This window comes from Pelodiscus sinensis, chromosome 14 (assembly GCF_052426305.1).
Source record: "Pelodiscus sinensis isolate ZL-2025 chromosome 14, ASM5242630v1, whole genome shotgun sequence".
Lineage (NCBI taxonomy): Eukaryota > Metazoa > Chordata > Testudines > Trionychidae > Pelodiscus > Pelodiscus sinensis.
The window spans coordinates 11563822-11584237 of record NC_143065.1 but is presented as its reverse complement, the minus strand read 5'-3'; the positions used below and the strand labels follow the sequence as shown (position 1 = coordinate 11584237).

The 20416-nt window shown below is 48.0% G+C and overlaps 1 protein-coding gene across 4 annotated transcripts; it reads left to right on the top strand.

Annotated features, from left to right (window-relative positions):
* Nucleotides 1-9796: 9796 nt before the first annotated feature.
* Nucleotides 9797-20416, top strand: FAM219B (family with sequence similarity 219 member B). Of its 4 annotated transcripts, none has more exons than XM_075897421.2 (6): nucleotides 9975-10090; nucleotides 11964-12063; nucleotides 13741-13831; nucleotides 15216-15293; nucleotides 15704-15752; nucleotides 16611-20416. In XM_075897421.2, exons 1-6 carry the CDS (start codon nucleotides 10025-10027, stop codon nucleotides 16764-16766), a joined length of 540 nt encoding a protein of 179 aa, XP_075753536.2. In that variant the 5' UTR covers nucleotides 9975-10024; the 3' UTR covers nucleotides 16767-20416. The 4 variants fall into 4 exon arrangements, with proteins under 4 accessions (XP_075753537.2, XP_075753536.2, XP_075753535.2 ...); XM_075897420.2 differs by having other exon boundaries at nucleotides 16608-20416; XM_075897422.2 differs by lacking the exons at nucleotides 9975-10090; nucleotides 16611-20416 and adding an exon at nucleotides 9797-9951 and having other exon boundaries at nucleotides 15704-16601.

Genomic DNA, 20416 nt, shown 5'->3' with positions numbered 1-20416 from the left:
TATGACCAACCACCACCACTGCCGTCATAACAATGAAGGCCCAGGGCACTCCGCCCCCAGCGAGTGGGACTCAGAAGCCATTTCACAAAATGGAAGCTTAGGCGGGGCCCATCCCACACAGTAGGGGCCAGGGTTGCGATTTTAAATGTATGATGAGCCTGGTGGCTCCTAATGCATTTAAAAGGCAGAGTTGTAGCAGGGTTAGATCCCAGGGCCATGAGCTAGCCCCACTGCAGCTCGGTTATCCACTAATCCATGGAAATTCCTTTGACTACTCAGTTTGCATTTAAATAGCTGATAACATCCCTAGTCCTGGCACGCAATCTCCTGTGTTCTGCAGCAGATCCCATTCCTGTAGTCTAGGAGCTAGAGACCATGATCTCCGATGGCATCACTATCGGCACCACTGATGCCAGAACCTGACACCAGCACCCAGCAGCTAGGAGCACTGAAAGAACAGCAGCATCCCTAATCTGTACCAACAGAGTTATAATCTAATGGGGCAGTCACACCAGCCGTTGCCTAAAATATTTCAAGATCTCACAGCTTAATGGACATGTAAATACGGAAACAATGGTCATAAAGAAAATCACCAGCTCTTTGACATATTCACTACATCTGCCCTGGCCAGTGTTGCTTTTGCCATTCATGACACACTAGAGCCACCTAAGGTGTAGCAAACTCCAGCTTGTATTTTAGATGACATCTAAAAGGTGGAGAAGGGCTTATTGGGTGTCCCCATACCATTTGAAGTACTTTTACTCCCACCCAAACCCAGTAGTAGTAATAGCAGTGCAGGAAAGTTTAGGTTAACAAGGCATGTACAAGGACAGGGACCCCAATATTCTAAATGTATTTGATCACAAAGCTTTACTTTCCTGCCTCTCTGCAACTGCATGAAGCATGCTACCAGGTAGGAGAGGGTGACTCACTTTCTAAGAAAAGCACCACAAAATGCTATTGAGAAAATGTGATAATCACAGATGGTGGCTGGAGCAGTGTTAGTTATGGATATCCCCAACACAGGCAGAGCAGTTGTGCCCATGAGGAATATCAAGAGAAGTCCAGGATACCACACAAGATCTGCCATTTGGGGAGATAGATTGGTTAAGTGTTACATTCCTTAAGACTCCCCAAGTGCCATGCTGTGATCACTAGGGCTGTGTCTAGACTGGCCAGTTTTTCCGGAAAATCACCGCATTTCCGGAAAAACTTGCCAGCTGTCTACACTGGCCGCTTGCATTTCCGCAAGAACACTGACAATCTCATGTAAGAAATCAGTGCTTCTTGCAGAAATACTATGCTACTCCCGTTCGGGCAAAAGTCCTTTTGTGCAAAAGCTTTTGTGCAAAAGGGCCAGTGTAGACAGCTCAGATTTGTTTCGCGCAAAAAAGCCCTGATCGCCAAAATGCCGATCAGGGCTTTTTTGCACAAAAGCGTATCTAGATTGGCACGGATGCTTTTCCGCAAAAAGTGCTTTTGCAGAAAAGCATCAGTGCCAATCTAGACGCTCTTTTCTGCAACTGCTTTTAATGGAAAACTTTTCCGTTCAAAGCATTTGTGGAAAATCATGCCAGTCTAGACGTAGCCTCTGGGTTCAGCTGTATTTTTAAGATAGCCAGATTACCCATCATAGAAATGATCATAATACTCCAGGGCTATGTCTAAACTGCAGGCTTTTTGCGCACTTGCCGAGTGTCTACACTGCATGCTCGTTCTTGCACAAGTAAATTTACAGTACAGCATCAGAACAGAGGGCTTCTTTCGGAAGAGTTATTCCTCTCCCCATGAGGAATAAGCCCTCTTGCGCAAGAGCTCTTCCACAAGAAGGCAGTGTAGACAGGCAACATGATTTTCTTGAGCAAGAAACCACTATGGCTAAAATGGCCATCAGAACTTTCTTGCGCAAGAGAGCGTTCACACTGCCATGGACACTCTTGCGCAAAAGCACATGGCAGTGTGGACGTGCTCTTGTGGAAGACCTTTTGCACAAGAACTCTTGCGCAAAATCGTTCTTGCGCAAGAAACCTGCAGTGTAGACTTAGCCCAGGAGCCATCCATCTGACTTCACCTCCAGCCCTTTCAGCTCTGGCTCAAGGTGGTCTGTTCTCTGATGAGACTTCAAATAGGAAGGTTTCAGTACCACAGTAAGTCACTGCAGAACTGGTGGTGTTGGATCCTACAAATGCATGGACAGGGATATGCTTTTAGTCCCCTACCCAAAAGAGACTCTCATCATAGATGTCTCTGGGACAAACTGGGGAGCTCACTTGGACTACCTGCATATTCAAGTAACTTGGTCCCTGCATGACAGTTATACATGAACATCACGGAGAACAGAGCCATCCAACTGTTGCGTATTATGTTCCTGCTTGTCCCTCATAACTCTGTGCAAATTTTCACAGATACCATGACAGCTTTGCCGGAACAAACAAGGGGGTGCCCACTTCTTGCCCCAGGCCTGCAGATCATTACATTTTGGTCTCGGTGCTGTCTGAATGGCGTAATCCTAATGGCTGGCAACAGACTAGCAGATTTCCTGAGCAGGCAATATGTGACCAATCACAAATGTTTCTTGCATAGTTTCATCACGGGTGCATCTACACAGTAGATGTTATTTTGAAATAACTTTGCAAGTGTCTATTATTTTGAAAAAGGTGGCTTATTCTGGATTCTGTGAACCTCATTCTATGAGGAATAACACCTCTTCTGAAATAGGTATTTTGGAATAGCAGTCGTGTGGATGCTCCACTGTCGCTATTTTAACATAGCTCATCCCCCAGGTCATTCCAAGTAATTACTTCCCAGTGCTTCCTGGGGCTCTAAATTGAGGTAGGTTGTCCACATTAGGGGAGCCTGCCTCAGACTAATTTAGAGGCTTCTCTGTAGTGTAGACGCACTATTTTGAAATAAGCTATTTTGGAGTATTTCTTCTGGAATATCTTATGCCACAATAAGTGTGAAGTGTAGACGTAGCCCAAAGGACCCCTGTTCCACTGTTGCTGATTCTCTGTAATAGACTTCTTTGCACAAAGACAATGCCAAGTGTTAGAATTTTTGCTTCAAAAGCAATCTGAGTCCAGGGTTGCTACTAGAGATCTTCCTCCTGCAGTAGTGGTGCAGAAGCCTGTTTATGCCTTCCCATTGATTGCCAGGGTAATCACCAAGGCTGTGTCTAGACTGGCAAGTTTTTCCGCAAAAGCATTTGCGGAAAATCATACCAGTCTAGTCGTAGCCCAAGATAAGAGGGAAAGCCACAGTCATTCATATAGCTTCATGCTGGCTGAGACAATTTTGGCTCACAGACCTGCAATATATATTCATTCATCCTTTAATGCAGACCTAGTCTCACAGCCCTGTGGCCAGATGCTGCAACCAGACCAGCGTTACTGCATCTCAGGGCAAGGCTGCCGAGTGGTCAAGTACATGGATAGGAACTGCTCCTTACAGAGCAGAAAAACACCTCCGAGGAAAACAAATTCATTTAAATGGAAGAGATTCTTGATATGGATCCTCCATTGTGATTTGGACTCAGCCCAGGTCTTGAAACTAAAGATCCTCAACTATTTACTACATTTAAGACCGGCCAGCCTTTCATTCAGCCCTATTAATGTCCACTCTACTGCAGCCTCAGCTGGCCACCTGCCTATTTTGCTGCATTTGATCATCTCTTACCCTATGGTATTCAGGTTTTGCAAAGGGCTGTTACATGCCCGCCTTTGACCTGCTGGGGCACTGGGAACCTCTGTTCAAACCTTTATACCCCCGACCCTACAGTCAGTGCTCCTGGTGGCTGTGCCTTTTACGGCCAACCAATAACATTTTGTAGGGACACGGTGGTGCTAAGACACTAGTCTCCAATCTTTTTAACCAGAAGATCACTTTTTCACTTTAAGTGCAATGTAAGATCTACCTCAACCCAAATACTCTTGCCCCGCTTCCTTCCTGCCCCATCTCTGAGGCCCTGCCCCTGCTCCACCCCTTCTCCAAGGCCTCAGCCCGCTCACTCCATCCCTGTTTGTCCCCCATTCTCATTCACTTTCAGCAGGCTGGGGCAGTGGGTTGCGGTGCAGGCTCTGGTCTTGGGCCAAGGAGTTTAGAGTGTGGGAAGGGCTCCAGGCTTAGCCCAGGGTGGGGGATTCAAGGTGCTAGCTCTGGGAGTTTGGGTGCAGGGGGACTCACATCTGGGGCAGGAAGTTTAGTGCAGGAGGAGGTTCAGGGCTGAGATGGGTTCAGGAGGCAGGTTTTGGCTGGGCACTATTTAACTGAGATGGCTTCTGGATGGTGGAGCAGAGAGCTTAAGGCAGGCTTATTCCTGCCCTGGCCCTGCACCACTCCTGAAAGCAGCTGGTATGTACATCAATGGCTCCATGGTGTAATGGGCTACCCCTCATCGATAGGCACTGAGCCCACAGCTTCTACTGGCCACGATTCCACGTTATTCATCAATGGGAGCTGCAGGAGCGGTGTCTGCAGGCAAGGTCAGCATGTGGCGATGCCCTGCTCTGCCTTTCTGAGGGGCTGCAGGGATGTGCCAGCTCCATCCAGGAGCAGCAGTTACCATGGGGATAACGGTTCCAGCCAAAACAGGTTAGGCATTTTAGAACTCACTACAAGAATTAAATTTAAACATAAGAGAAATGAAAATTAAGAAAGGCACAGACCAGTCAAAAACCACACCTAACACCCTTTGCAAGCAGTAAAAGAAATAACAACCCCCCCCCCCACCCCCATGTATATGTTGGGAGAGGAGAGTAAAAGACCGTGTGTGTTTGTGAGAATGACAGACACACACACAGTGTGAGAGTGACAGATTTGCATTGCTAAGCTCCCTCCACCCCACCCCCCTCTGTGTGGAGATAGGGTACAGAAATGGGGGGAGGAGGGACACCCTGACAAGAGCACCCCTCTCTTCTTCCTCCCATACCCTGCACAGCAAGCAGGAGGCTCCTAAGGGGCAGTTCCAAAGCAGAGGGCAGGAGCAGCAAGACAGTGGATGGAGGGGCAACTGAAGTGCCAGCGCTTGATAGCTTCCTGGCCAAACCAGTCACAATCACCCATCAGAGGCTCCAAGATCTACTGGTAGATCCCGATCTACTGGTTGGTGACCACCTCGCTAAGATATTGCCTGAAGTTCATTCCTAAGTTAGGCTCAGCTTTTCAGCCACACTGAGTCCTGCATGAAAATAAATGACACTCACTATCACTATATGGATCCAGGATTTCGCTTTGTTGACCAAGCAGTTCAGGCTGTTGTCCTGTGTAGAACCAGAGCCAGGTTTTCTGAAGGTTGAGCACTCTCCCTTCACAAGGAAGGTCAGACATAGAACGGCTTTCTCATTACAATAAGTAACTTCCCCTTCAGGTACTCTCCCCTTCTCATCACTGATAGAGGTGAGCCCCCTCGACCCTGATTTAATTAGCAGTGGTGTGGCGCTTCCATCTCTGTATCCCTGCCTTTCTTTCACTTCAAGCATCTGAGGAAGTGAGTTGTATCTCACAAAAGCTTGTGCCCTAATAAATGTGTAAAGTCTTTAAGGTGCCACTGTACTCCTTGTTTTTAATGGAAACCATATATCTCACTGTGCTACCAGCTGGCTGATGTACCTCTCCTACAGAAGGTCAAGGCTCACTCCACCAGGTCACAAGCAACATTCTCCACCTGCTCCAGAGAAGCATCAGTAGGGGAGATTTGATCAGCAATGCAGAGACCTCTGTCAAGTGCTGTACCTTGATCTTTGTGGCTAGGTCATATGCTGAGTTCAGGAGACCAGTGCTACAGTCACTGTTAAACTGATGCTGCTGGAACTCCTCATTCACACCATCCTGGGGGGGATACTGCTTGCTACATACCTATAGTTGGATCCTCACTGACAAGTGGAGAACAGTGTTTTACCTCAGGGTAACTGGTTCAAGATGGTCAGTGGGGATCCCCTGACCTGCTCCCAGCCTTGGAGTCCTCACCTACCATGATCTTTGAATTGGAAGGGAACTTAGGAGGGGTTGTGGCCATTCATTTTTGGCTGCTTCACTCTTCTGCCACAAGAGGGCACCGGGGACTTGCATGGCTCTGAAAAGCCCACTGATTCAAAGAGCTACTGTTAAAAGAATCCTTTATTTTCTTTTCAAATAAGGATGCAAAAAAGTAAGTGGCAGGTGGGTGAAGAAAGAGAGACTGGGCCTGTTTTTATTTGGGAAGTCACCAAGCTGAAAAGCAAGAAACGTGCCTCGGATCCCTCAAAACCACAACTGTTCTGTGTTTATAATCTCTGTTTTTAAGAGACACCATGGTATGAGCTCCCTGGCTTGTCTTGCAATCAGATAATGGATTAAGTATGTATCAAGATCTGTTTCAAAGTCCTGTCTGGCCAGTTAATGGGATCTAGAAGTTCTGTCTGTAATACACAGATTCTCAGAGATAAAATGTGTATGAGTGAGAAGCAGTATTTCAAGTGTGACATTTATTAATGTTTTATAGGGCAAAAATTGTGGATTCTAGGAAGAATAGGATATACAGTAACCAGACTAAAAGCAAGATGTAATTCATGCTCTTAGAAAGCATTTGTTGCAGAGGATATTAAAAAATACAAAGTAATATACAAACAGATCCTACCCTGTCTCAGAATTGCTCAGGGGTACAAGGGTTTAAATGTTACCCCAATTTATTTCCCTTCAATTTAGGAACCCTCTTTTAAATAGCTTGGTCCCCAGCCTTCCTTGGAGAGGTTTAAGATTAAAATTGTCTGTATAGTGGATGGTCCAGCTTGGTAGGTTCAGTTATAATGTACCATAGCTGCATCTGAAGTTTTAGGCGCATGTAAGTTCTGTCAGCATTCACTTTAGAAATTGCACCATAGGTAAATCTGCTTGCTGCTCTGCTATGGATATTCTGTGGCACTTTTCTTCAACCCATTTTGATAAATAAAGCTATGGGCTAAAACACATTTCAGTCTGTTTATGGCAGTTTTCATAGGAAAGAAAACATGAAAATGCTTATTTTATCCTTTCTATTGCTGCAGAAATCAAATGAACTAGTAGATGGAAGTGAAGGATGTGGGAGACTCCCATTAGTCATGATCAGCATTGTCAGCTAATAACTTCTCACAATCCTGTTTAACCAGAAGGTTTCCCAGTGAAGAGAAATGGGATCATGTGGTCCCTTTACATCTTTATCCTCTCTCCTCAACCTATCCTGTCTCTCCAAATACATTTCAAACCTTTTACGATCCATTCTCAGTCTGTTGCTTCTTTAGGTAGTAGTTACACCTTAATTGCTGTCTGTGCAAATACTTGTGTAGTGGTGTTATCCAATATGGCAGTAACACTATGTCATACTGAGGCCTAGTCTACACTACTGTGGGATGTTGATTTAAGTTATGCAACATCAGCTATGTGACTGGTGTATCTTCACTATGTTAAGTTGACAGCTGATGCTCTCCCATTGACTCCCTTTACTCTCCTTTTCCTGGGGGAGTATCGGAGTCAATGGGAGAGTACTCGGTGGTTGATTTATTGTCTGTGATAAATCAACCACTGCTGGATCCATTGCTGCTCATCAAGTGGGGTGAGGGGGTAGTGAACACAGCCCAAGGCTAAGTCTTCTGTGTTTGTTGCATTCCCTGGGATATCTACTGTAAGGTTCTTTGTTCCTTGTAATAAGGCCACAGCAGTTTTTGTATGCTACTCTGAGCTCTCTGGAGGCTTCCTGCAGCTCTACTCTTCTCTAGTCAGTTAGCAATTCTCTCCCATTCCCCCACCTTTCTGGAAATGTAGGCAGCAGGAACCATAATACTTCTCTATTCCTTAGGGATGGACAGCAGGCTATCTGGTTCAGAATTTGTTCTATGCTAAGAAGACCAAGGCAGAATGGATACGGTTCCTTCCACTCTATTCTGGAGTTCTCAGAGAAGCCTGGGAGTGAGGAAAAAAGGAGACCAAAGTGTATCTAGAGCCAGGGAGAGTGTTCTCATTTGAGGGTGGAGGGGTGTAATGGGAACTTGCCGCCATTAAAGGGCCCGCTCTTTTTTGTGCTACTTTATAACATACACAAATTAAGCCCATTTCAGTATATTGTTTACATTAGAAATTGAAGGCCTAGCCTGCCCTGGCTGGCAGCTGGATAAGTAGTGAAGGGTGTTAGAAAAGAAACAGGCTGACCCCTTGGGGGATGGGGTAACAGGGCTTCTTTATTGCTGAGACTCGTTCCGTCTGGGATCCCACCTACCTGGGATGTGAGTGAGCAACAAATTTACCCAAGTACACCTTTTTAGCCTAATTAGTATGTAAATACATTTATAAATTACATTACTTTTTAGGCCCTAATTTAGTAGCATGAACACCCATATAATGCATAATCATGACCATGTGGTGAATATAATTATACCCACCCCTGTTTACAGCTTTTTAGCTGATGTCTGCAGGTTTCACACCACAAAACTCCTGGAATCAGTAACTTACAAAGGGTACAAGAGATGTAACCCTGAGGCTATGTCTACACTATGGCTTTTGCCGGAAGAGGCAATGCAAATGAAGTGCAGATTAGCATTTTCTCGTGCTTCATTTGCATAATCTCTTCTGATCCGTTTTTGCGCAAGGGGTTTTTGTGCAAAAACATGCAGTGTGGCCATGGCCATTTTGAGCAAAAACTCTTTTGGCGCAAGATCCTTATGCCTCCCTGTATCCATTTTGCACAAAAAACGGATCAGAAGAGATTATGCAAATGAAGCATGAGAAAATGCTAATCCCTTTGCATTGCCTCTTCTGGCAAAAGCTGTAGTGTAGACAAAGCCTTAATTTATGATTCACAGTGGATAAGGGGTATGGAAGATAACAAATGGCTTGTGTATTAGCAATGCTAATAAGTTACATCTTGGGTACAGCTGCATTTCTCTCTCTCCCAAGCAAGCAGGAAAAGAAAACTCATGGCACCGCTATATATCAGTAGAGACAGTGTCTGCCCGCAGCATGCCCCCACCATATTAGGGATGTGAAGCACTACTCGACTATACAATAAGCAAATGCTTATCGGATAGTTGACAAGTTTGTCGACTAGTCGCTCCCCACCCCTTTGCTGGCGGGGGGGGGAGGAAGGTGGGGGTACTTCAACGTGGCAGCGCGGGGAGCCCAGCCTCAGGCTCCTCGTGGCATTTCAAAGTGGCAGCACCATGTGGAGCCTGGGAGGCCCTAGGTGGTGCTGCCACTTTGAAACGGCGCCTGTTGCCTGGGAACACCCCAGCTGGCTGCACACGGTGTTTCAAAGCAGCAGCCGGGGGTCAGCAGTCCTCAGCTGATCCCGGGCTCCACGCAGCACTGCCGCTTTGAAATGCTGTGAAGAGCAGGACGCTGGGCTCCCCACGGCGTTTCAAAGCAGGTCACAGAGCCCAGGGCCAGCGGGGGAGTCCCACATGGTGCTTTCCCCTTTAAAGTGCTGCAGCAGCCCTGGGGCTGTTTCCACTCTTCAGCCTCTGGACGAGTCACTATTTAACATCCCAGCAGCTACCCAGGCCCCTCCCACATCCCAACCAGGGGCAGCCCGTGGAGGGGAGGAGCCTGGTGGCCCCTGTGCTGTGCCCCGGCAATGCGGGGGAAAGGCGGCGCCTCCCTGCAGGCAGGGGCCCGGCAGCTCCTCGCGCACAATCCCCCCACGCCGCCAGAGCCTGCCGCGCCACCTGCTGCCTCGTAGGAAGAACAGCGCGCGTCAGACGTGGGGACACACCATAGAGACCACAGCATAGAAAGTCGTTCTCGTAGCCTTTCCCCGCCCCCTGAATTCAAGGAGGAGACGAGGGCCGTTGACGCTATTTCCGGGTGAAAGGTTGTGCATCTGGGATTGGCTTGTTTGCCCCACGGTAGCCAATAGCGATCGGCTTAAGGGAGCGGAGGGGGAGGACTCCGCCGTGCGCGCAGCTGGGCAGCCTCGCTTTCGGGTCTGGGCGCGTCGAGGCGGCTCAGGTGAGCCGGCGGCTGCTTAATTATTCATGACCTGCGCTTATGCAAATGAGAGGGTGGGGCTCCGTCAGCGACCATGGCGACGGGGGATGGCGGCGCGAGCCGGCCGCCCGGGGCCCAGCCCAGAGCCAGTGGCGGGCCGGTGAGGAGATGCTGCCGGCGGGGCCAGTGTCCGCAGCGCGGTGCCCCGCTCCCCGCCGGCCCGGCCCCTCCCCCGCTCCCGGCGCCGCCACAGCCTCAGCAGAGCCGGGCCCGCGTCTCCCCGGCCCCCCCGGGGCGCTGCTCGCGGCCCCCCCGCGGCGCGGCCCCGTCCCCGCCGAGCCCCCGCGCGAGGAGAGGCGGGCGCGCTGCAGCCCCGCTCGCGGGTTCCCCTGCCCGAGACCCCGGGCTTGGGGGGGACGCTGAGTGCGCCTGCTCCGACCCCTCCCCGCGCTGAGCAACGGGGGGGAGGGAATCGCGATCAGTGTTACCCTGCACACTCGGGCTGTGTCTACACTGGCATGAATTTCCGGAAATGCTTAAAACAGAACAGTTTTCGTTATAAGTATTTCCAGAATAAGTGCGTCTACATTGGCAGGATGCTTTTCTGGAAAAGCCCTTTTTCCGGAAAAGCATCTGTGGCCAATGTAGATGCACTTTTCCGGAAAAAAGCCCCGATCGTCATTTTCACGATCGGGGCTTTTTTCCGGAAAAGACTCCTGTGCTGTCTACACTGGCCCTTTTCCAGAACAGTGTTCCGGAATAAGGACTTATGCCCGAGCGGGAGCAGCGTAGCTTTTCTGGAATAGCGGCTGATTTTGTACAGTAGAGCGTCGTTGCTTTTCCGGAAATTCAAGGGGCCAGTGTAGACAGCTCGCAGCTTATTCTGGAAAAGCGGCTGATTTTCTGGAATAAGTGGCCCAGTGTAGACACAGCTGTATTGTAAAAGCCAGCGTGTCCTGCGCCTCATCTGAAGCAGTGGGCGGTGCCCATAACGCTCATGAGACCAGCGACATGTTGTGCTACCCCGCTATTGGTTGTTGTTTTTCATATCCATAAAGTGATTGGTGTGTGTGTTTGCTACTATGTATTTTTGCTAATTCTGCACGGAGAGTTAGTGTTAACTCCCTGCCAAAACTCATTGGTTTTTGTACACTTATTTATTAGTTAATTCCTTTTACTATGCTAGTGTAAGGCTGACAGGCAGAACCGAACCTGGGACCTTTGGAGCTTAGAATGGGAGTCTGTAAGCATGAGCTAAAAACCAGCTGCTCCTTAGCTTAATGCCTTAGAGCTGCCTTTCTGTAAGTAGTCTCAGTGCCACTAGATGAGACAATACACCACTCCCAGAAGGTTTTGGTGTTATGCCAAGATGTGTATTATCTGGATTGGCTGATTTATAAGTATCTGATTTTCAGTGTTTCTCAACTTTTATTATGTAACTTTTGCAGAGTTTTAGTTTTGTTGTGAAGTCGTTTGATTTTTGTCTCACACCCAATATTGAGAGAGAGATTTTTTTCTTAAAGCCCTGGTCCCAGAGTCATATAATTTTGGTTTTTTTTAAACTGTCTACAGGCTTAGCTTTCTTTTAAAGCTTATCCCCTCCCTTATAACACTACAACTCCCAAATTGCATGATCAGAGAAGTTGTGAAATCTTGTTCTATATTTTTTGTTTGATTGGTACACAGGAAGCTTATTATCACAGCTATATTAGTTGTCTTGAATTTAATCTCCAGTCCCCTCCCAAAAATCTCATTTATTGATGGACTATCTATCTTTCTCTTTCCATGCTTCTCCCATCTTTCCAGTTTCATAGGAGACACTGGGCTGGAAGAGAATAAGGTTTCCCCCTTCAGCTCTATTAAATTGCTGGGGATGTGGGAGGTGTTTGCTGTGGTGACTGCAGGTTATTACAGCGATGAGTGTCCTAGAAATAGTGAAAATAACACAGATGCCCTGAACATAATTTTTCTGATCTTGGATCTTAATGGTGCTGGCTGACTCATTCTGCTCTTTCTCATTTTCTTTCGAGCAGGCTCAGATGGAGAACAAGAGGACAAACAGGGAGAGTGATGCTGTGGAAAAAAGGGGCCCATACATCATGACCAAAGCTCCCTCCATTCATGCCAAACTGCGTAAGTGATGGCCTGTGTTGTAACAGTGTCCCCATTTCTGTAGCAAGATCCCATCTGAGAGTCACTGGAGGGTAATGGAGCATTTTGCTTCAGGGTTAATGGTTCAATTCCAGCCCAGCTGTGAGGGGGCTGTAAATTGTTCTGTCTTGTTTGAAATGAACTGAATTGGAAATTAAATCTGGGTTTAGTGACGTTTTGTGGCTTTTTGTCATTGCAATTGTGATGGTTATTGACAATTTCAGCAGAGAGGCAAGTGACTGAAGGATCATGGGGTCTGAAAATCCTCCTACCTCTCTTGGAAGTAGTTGTGCTAGGGACAGGTGACAGTCCATTGATGGACAGCATGGCAGAAGCTAGGCTGGTTGTCCCATACCTGTTTTGTGAATGAAGCCTTGTGTTTCCTGACCTCTCAACCTGTCTCCTTCCCCCAGCTTTAAATATGGCACATGAGGTAGACCACTGCAGAGACTGATGGATCGTGGTAAACCTTGCCCTGAGGAGGGGGGAGTTCAAATCATGCATTGCACTATTTGGTATTCCATTTAAAGAATGTTTTCCTTTGAATCAGAAGCTGTAGCCTAGATCTCTCCCTTTAATAAGAACAACAGATTAACTAGATCTTCTATTTCATTTGTCCCAAACTTTGGGCACTAAACCATTTGTATTAAAAGAAAATTTCCATCCTTTCCCCTGAGCAAATTATATTGCTCTAGGCAAGTGGTATTGCATAATTTTGTCATGACAGGCTACGGAATATTGCCATTGGATTATTAAGGAAGCGATCATAATTTTGAATGGACAGAATAGCTCAAAATTGTCAGAGAAAATCAAAGCTGGGATACTTAGACTTCAGTGCCTTTAATACCGGGGGAACATTTTGAAATTCATATGATAATGGCCTACGCCCATGACTGATAATTTCACCCACCTTTTGTCCTCCAGGCTTTCAAATCTGGGCCCTTTGAACCTCTGATTGCCCCCTAAAACCTCAGAAACATTTGTGTCCAAAAGTGCCTTTTATCTCTACTTGGCTAGGTGACTGTCACCATTTCCCTGATGTGAATTTTGCTAGGGTTGTCCATTGTGACTTCCAGGATAGGAGAATGCCATGTACATCTAGGAGCTATAGCTGGTGAAGAACATAAATGGGGATTGCTGGGCAGCTTGAGCTGCAGAGAGCTCTTTGCACTAATTCTCCAGACTCTGCCCCTTGCTTGCTTCCTGACTGTAACTAAAGGTATTGTCTTTGATTGCCAAAACCTTCCCCAGGCAGGGTCCTGGCTAGCTGAGCCTTTATACTTCCCAGGCAACCAGAATCAGCTGAGGTGCTTTTGCTGACATCCCTAGACTTGAACAGGTGGGGACTGGGGATGGGGAGGGCTCGGTGAAGGGTTCTTCGTGTGTTTAATATTATTTGGTGCCAAAGCATGGCAGGAGAGGGAGGCATCTAAATGAAACAAATAGACGGCACTGCAGTGTGCATCAGACCACATGGATAACACAATCAACTGTCTCTTTCAATCAAAGCGATAAGAATAGACATGTTGGAACTGAGTTTTTGTCTCATACATTGCACATGAAAGACGTAAAGCAGCTGCACTCTGGTTGGTAGGGACTTACAACTCGCATATGGGTCAGTTGAGTACAGGGTTGTAAGTATCCGTGTTTGGGTTTCAGAGAAGCACCGCGAAATGGCGAAGGCAGTGCTGCGGAGGAAAGGCATGCTGGGGACAACCGTGCTACATCAACCCAAGCCAGCAGCAAAGAGGTTTGAGCCCATTTCTTTGAGACAGATTCTTTGCTGACAAGCTGTCTCTTCAAATATGGAGCCGAGAGGTGGACTATTCAGAGGTTTATGGGGCTTTTGACCTCTGGGCTACTTCTTCTAATTGAGCTGAGCTGTGTAGTGATGAGTCAGCAGCATGAGTCAAATGGTTTGTTCCCAATGTGCAGGGCCGGCCCGAGCACTTCTGGTGTCCTGGGCCCAGGCGTGTGGCACCGCCGCAGGGCGCAGGCCTACCCGTGCGGCGCGGGCCATCCCCCGGGGCACATGGCGCATACGTTGCCAGGCCCGGCCAGCGCTGCTAGCGCACGCGCCAGGCCATGCATGGCCCTGCAGCAATAGGGGCAAGGGCGCTGCTGTCCGGCGGTGCGAGAGCCGGGTACGCGGCTCCTAATGGCAGCTGTTAGGGACACCGCGCACCCCTTACAGCTGCCATCAGGTGCCCCCGTGGGTTGGCGCCCTGGGCAGCTGCCCAGCTCGCCCATGCCTCCATCCGGCCCTGCCAATGTGTGTCCACATCATGCACCAGTGATCACTGTTCACACTAATTGCATGTGCCCCATCCCTCCCTCGCCCACCACCTACTTGTTGCCAGACTTAGAGGCAAATGAGTGGACCATAGAGACTAAACTGCCTTCTTGCTCCTAGAAATGGTCTCTCCAGATCAGGCATGAGGCTCACTGGCAAAGGGCAGCATGAGTGAGCTTGTGATGCTGCTGTCAAAGGTGTAACTGTTTTGTGACTAAGCAGAGGACATGGCTCTAGCTCAACCCTGGGGGCGGGGCCCACACAAAGCAATCAGGGGTCACAAGATATTGAAAACTTGATTAGAATCTGAAGCAAACAAGTCACTTGCCACACTCCCTGTCTTCTCTTCTCCTTCAGCATCAAGTATTTCCTGTTACTCTTGGAACACACCCACTGAGGTTGTATAGGCTGGTCGTGGTTAGCACTGATGCTTGTATTGTAAAAGAGTAAAAAATGCAGGGGGGGGGATGGGCCTGGAAACTGCTGGCTTTGAATGAGGGGTAGCCAACCGCTGGGAAATGCTACAGTAGAGCTGTCAGTCCTGCACGTTCAGACAAGGAACCCTTTTAACGAGGTACATATTTCTCTGTTGGAGGGATAGTCTGGCTCTGAGGAGCTAAATCCACTGAGCATCTGAAGGTGGAGTTAATTCCTGGCTGGTGTAGCACTTAGTGGCTGAGAATCTTCCTCCTTGAGATGAACAGGGCCTAGGCAGTAAGGGGTGAGAGGATCTCTCTCATGTCCGCTGCATGCTTCTTATCCCTGTTGTCTTAGCCTAGCAGATAGATCTGCTTCCCCCTCTCAATGTCTGTTGCAGGCTTTCTTGTGCCCTTCTCTCTAGGTCAGTGAAGTTTAACAAGGGCTACGCTGCTCTCAGCCAGATAGCGGATGAGAACCTGGTGTCCCTTGACTCAGACAGGTGAGAACTTCGTGTGGGTGGCTGTAGCTCGGTGCTTTGAGAGAAGCGGCTGACTTGCTACCCCAGAGACTGATTTGCTTGCCCCCAGCAGTACAACCCCAAGAGTTGGACACATTAACACCGAGCTGCAAAGCCCATTCCCACCTTTGTGAGAGTGACCCCTTGCTGCCCTGTGAGTGAGGCTCCTGTTGGAGAGGGCCCTGCAGAGGCTCATTAACAGTGCAAATATAAAAAGCCATTCTCCTTTGTCCCCAGGAGCTGACATCAGCTCCCTCACTTCAGACAGCCCTTACCTGCAAGGGGAGAGGGTTACACTCTACCAGATTCTTGCATATCCCTCTGAGAGCTGATGCAGCAGTTGATGCTTTACACATGCTCTTGCTTACCTGACTCTTGCATTCTTCTCTTAGTGACGGGGAGCTGGAGTCCAGATGTTCCTCCGGTTACTCTTCTGCAGAGGCAAGTCCAGAGTTCCATTTACCTCACACCCTGGATCCATTTCCATTCTGCCCCTCTCCCAACTATCCCCTTTGCTCAGGTCCCATATGTGGTGGCAGAGAGTTCAGTATGTGGAGTGTAATTTACTTTACTCTTCTGATGCCGCTAATGCACTTCATTGAGCTTGGATAGTTATCTAGACTGGTCAGTTTCAAATTTCTAATTCTCCTACTGGAGCGTAATGCTGCTTGGGTGTCCAAAGCTGCAAGAGGATGCTTAATTTCCAACCCTGCCCCTCCCGACAAACAGACAGTTGTATTTGATATGGTTGATTTCCTATTAGGGTCTATAAGCACAATCTCTTGACAGGCCCTCAAGCAGTTTGTCCTGAGCTTAGCTTTGTAAAGGACTTTGAGTGGCAGCCCCACACTGATCTGTGTGGTGTTCATCAGTGTCTGCAGTCTGAATTAAAACTCTCTCTGCCAGCAAGCTTTTCTCTGGTCATCTGGTGTTGTTTCCTCTGTGGGGAGCTGGGGATCAGGAGCATGCTGGAAACGTGGAGCTCTTTGAGTTTATGGCCTTATTCTTGCTAAGACCTGATTTTAATTTTAAAAATTCCTTTTGATTTAAATCAATCCTCACCTCCGAATCAAGCCCCCATTGATTGCTTGGCTGCTAAGGGGGTGGGTGTGTAATAAGAATGCAAATGAAAGAATTGCAAACGATAGTCCCAAAGATAGTCCCAACCATGAGAGGATAGACATCAGAGACAACAGGGAACATCTTTTTGTTGGCGCTGAAGCAGTGGAGGAGCTTCCGTGTTCCCAACAGACTGACTTGCTTCAGGAGTGCTTCTCTCTTCTGTCGCCCACTCAGCAGGTGAACCAGGATCTGAGCCGTCAACTGCTGCAGGATGGGTACCACCTAGATGAGATCCCAGACGATGAGGACCTAGATCTCATTCCCCCAAAACCTGCTGCCGCCTCACCTTGTCCCTGCTGCTTTGGGGACTCTCTCTCCTGCACAGTCCAGTAGGCCCTGCTTAGCAGGGGCTGCACACTGCCAGTCAAGGGCCAGCCCTTTCTACCTTGTTAATTAGGACACTAGGATGCCTGGCAGAGGCAACTATTGTCAGCTCTGAACATTGTCAGAAACTGATGTGGGCTCTGTGACTGGAAACCTGGACACTGCAGTTGCTGCACTTAGGGGCACCTGCTCGAGTTGAGCTGCAACAGTTTTGTCCCAAAGCTTCTTTTTGTTACCTACAGTGATAATAGAGAGATTGTGTGTAGCTATTCCTGTTGCCTGGACACGACTGGTCACCTCCTGCAGTGTTAGAGCATGGAGAGGTGCATCATGCTGCTGGGGGAGAAGGGAGAAGAGGACATGTGGGCACTCTCTTAAAGAACTCCCAAAGCTGTGTGTAAAGGGGAGCAGCAAAGCAAGTAAGCTACGGAGCTGGAGAGCTGCAAATGAATGCACTTGAGCATCTGCGACCAATCGTTCCTTTTCCTCATCTGCCAAGGTGGGGGTTCAGCATCTGGTGCTGTCTCAGGGGGTTGCCATGTTCTTACAGACTCTGAACACGGGATCTAGCAGGTAAGCAGAGAAGGAGCTTGTGTTTCCACGTTGGAAGTTACTTGAAAGGCTTGTGAGGGCTTGGCTCCAGTTTGCCCCCACGTTCTGTTAGTCCCCTGGGAAGCTCCTTTGTCCAGGGGCTTTCGAGGGGGTTAGAACTGCTGAGGGATCCTGGGTCTCACATTACTGCTAGGGCACTGCACTTTCTGGGTGTGTATCAGAAGCAACCTCAGACCTTGAGGAATTCCTACTTCTGTAGAGGGGACCTAATACACTATCTGCATTTATTTATTTAGTTTCTTCAGTGTATTCCCTAGTCTTAGCTTGAAGTGCTCTGGGAGGTGGGCCCGGTGAGCCGGAATTCTGGGAAACAGCTGAGGCTCATGGAGGAGGAGGGCTGCCTGCCAACTATCTAGTTAAAGTAATGGATTTAACGGCATCTACCATTGCTGCTGGGTTTGCTTTGACCTAAGTCTATACATAGTGATCAAACCCAAAACTTGCTGCTTCTTTTGAGTATCTAGGTGGGTACCATGCAGACACGGGGGCTGGGAGCAATGAGGGTTAAGGCAAGTTGGGCAGGGGCTGGAGCTGGTTTGTTTGAGAGGCTGTCTGCTAAAGATTGCCATGTTGCTTACGGAGACCACCCTATATTCCATATATTGATGTGACTAATAGGGATGTGAATGACTAGTCAACAAGATAGTCGCTTCCCCTCCCCCTCTATCAGAGGCAGCAAAGGGGGGTACTTCAAAGTGGCAGTGCCACAGGGAGCTCGGGATCAGTGGGGGAGTCCCCCGCTGACCCCAGGCTTCAGTGCTTTTGCTTTTGAAGTGTAGCAACAGCCCTAGGGCTGTGGCTATGTTTTAAAGGCAGAGGTACCCGATACTTAACATCCTTAGTGACTAATCAGGTGCCTGGTTTCTAGTTGTCTGGTTAATGGCACGACATTAGCGCTGCTTCTAGATAATGTCCCTTGCAGGACTTGTCAGCCTATTACTAATGGGTTTAAAGGGCTTCTGATGGGGTCATAGCAGATGTTATTCAGCAGTTACTCTGCCATGGAAGGTCTGAACTTAGGAGTGAGAATTTTTAGTGTGACTTTGGCTAATAACTTGTTTACAAAACTACAAAATCAGGATGCAGTCTTGTGCTGCTCTTACTCATGAGGATGACTCTGAATTCTCTCTATCATGGCATAAAATCATGATCCTGTTTTTTTGGGGGGTGGGTAGGTGGGGAGGGGAGAAGGGTGAGCAAATCTCAAATTTGGTGGGCTTTGAAATGGACACAAACTGTCCATCATGCTAACGTGGTTTCCTGGAGCATTATGATGCAATGAACTGACTTCCTCTCAGAGGACACAATTCATAGAGATGGATTTGGTCTTGTCCTAAAAATGAGGGAAGATTAATTAACAAAACAACCTGCATCAGAGTAGCTTGAAAATTCTGATCCTCCTCCCACAATGTTCAGCATTTGTTGGTTTTAATTCCGTTGTTGTTCTTTGCCCTCCAGAACAAGTGTAGCAGTCAAACAGTGACTTCCCTGCATTGTTTGCTCTAGAATAGTAATTACCTGTAGTGGGTCTGTTTAGGTAGAGATGTGGTTCTGTGGACGCACTGAAAGGGCTGTTTTGATTATTTATTTTTTTTCCGCTGGTTAGTTATTCACTGACTAGCAGGGAGGCTTTGAACACTGGGGTGTTGTCTCTGTACCACCGCTGGCCTAGCCCTGCCCCTCCCACTGGCTTCGTTAGTATTCAGTCGCGTGCAGTGATTGGATGAGAATGTGCAGAATAGAGTGTCTTGTTCAGAGGGAGCTTTTTGGTCATTCTATAAATCTTGGAGACCGTGCATAGTCTGACACTAATGCTGCAGCCTCAAGGTCATGTGGTGACAATGACATCTGGATGTAATAGGGGCCTGAAGGACAGACTATCTTGGGTGTTAAAATCTTGGCTGGCGCATGTCACCATCTGTTGCTGAGGCTCCTTCTGCCAGATGATTCTGATTAAATTTATGTGTGAAGCCTCTTGAGTTCTCTCCTCTTGTGACCTTTTTTTCCAGCGGTTGGTCCCAAATCAGTGCATTTGAGCCCATTTTGTGGAAGCCGACTCCAGCTGCTTTCCCTGGCCCACTTTGCTAATCCCAGCAATTGAATAAAGGAGCTTGGATGAGAACTTGGCACCTCAAGCTATGGGGCACACCAAGTGTGTTGCCTCACTTAAGACACAGTTGTATGTTTCAACCAAGGTCTAACTCTGGTTGATAGCAGTGAAGAGGTTATGGAGGGTTATTTCTCCATCAGCACAGATGCACTCAGTTTAGTACAGTGGCTTGAAAGGGGTGGATGGGTGGAGCTATTCTGTTCTGTGCTTACCTCCTTGCCTTTCACTTTGAATAGGGAGTTGGAATAGGATGCTGTGTCCCTTCTTGTTAAATCCTCAGGGCCTGAATTGGATCCTTTTGCTGTGGAAAATCGACTCTGCTGGTTGATTGCAGTGAGCTGGTTTAGCTAAAAGTTGATCTTGGTTATAGTCTAACATGCTTTAATGGTGCTTGTTCAACTCACAAGGCAATACGTGGGAGTTACGGCTCTGAAGCAGTCTTTTGTCCAGAACCTCTGTTGCGAGCAGGCCCCTTCGTGGGTTTGGGGCAGGGAGAGGAGTCTGAGTCTGCCTGGCATGAGATTAACAAGCTGCATTGTCAGTCCCACTGTGATGTGCAGAGGACAATCAGCTTCTAAAGAAATCTGTCTTAAGTATTGCTACAGCAAACTAGACAGTTTTATATATTTCTGGTCAAGGGAAGAGTTTATTATAAACTTGGTCTTGTGTTACAAGTGAGGAGTCTTGCTAGAGGCAGGAGCAATCTCACAGTTCTCGGTGCAATGGGAAGGGTTCCTGGTTGACTTTTAATAGCAAACTGGATGGACTTCAGCCAGGCTTAGGTCCCATGGGAACTATTTATGCCTGGCATGAAATACAATGAGCAGAATGTGGGGGAACTGCTGAGAACTCTGCTCCTGAGTGAGCGCGTTCCCTCTGCCCTCCTCGCTGCCTTCTGAACACCCATTTTGAAATAAAATGCAGACCATGCTGAGGA

Coding starts and splice junctions, on each gene's coding strand:
- FAM219B (XM_075897419.2), top strand. CDS start 10,025: ATGGCGACGGGGGATGGCGGCGCGAGCCGGCCGCCCGGGGCCCAGCCC. Junction 10,091..11,963: donor CCAGAGCCAGTGGCGGGCCG/GTGAGGAGATGC, acceptor TCTTTCGAGCAG/GCTCAGATGGAGAACAAGAG. Junction 13,832..15,215: donor CCCAAGCCAGCAGCAAAGAG/GTTTGAGCCCAT, acceptor CCTTCTCTCTAG/GTCAGTGAAGTTTAACAAGG.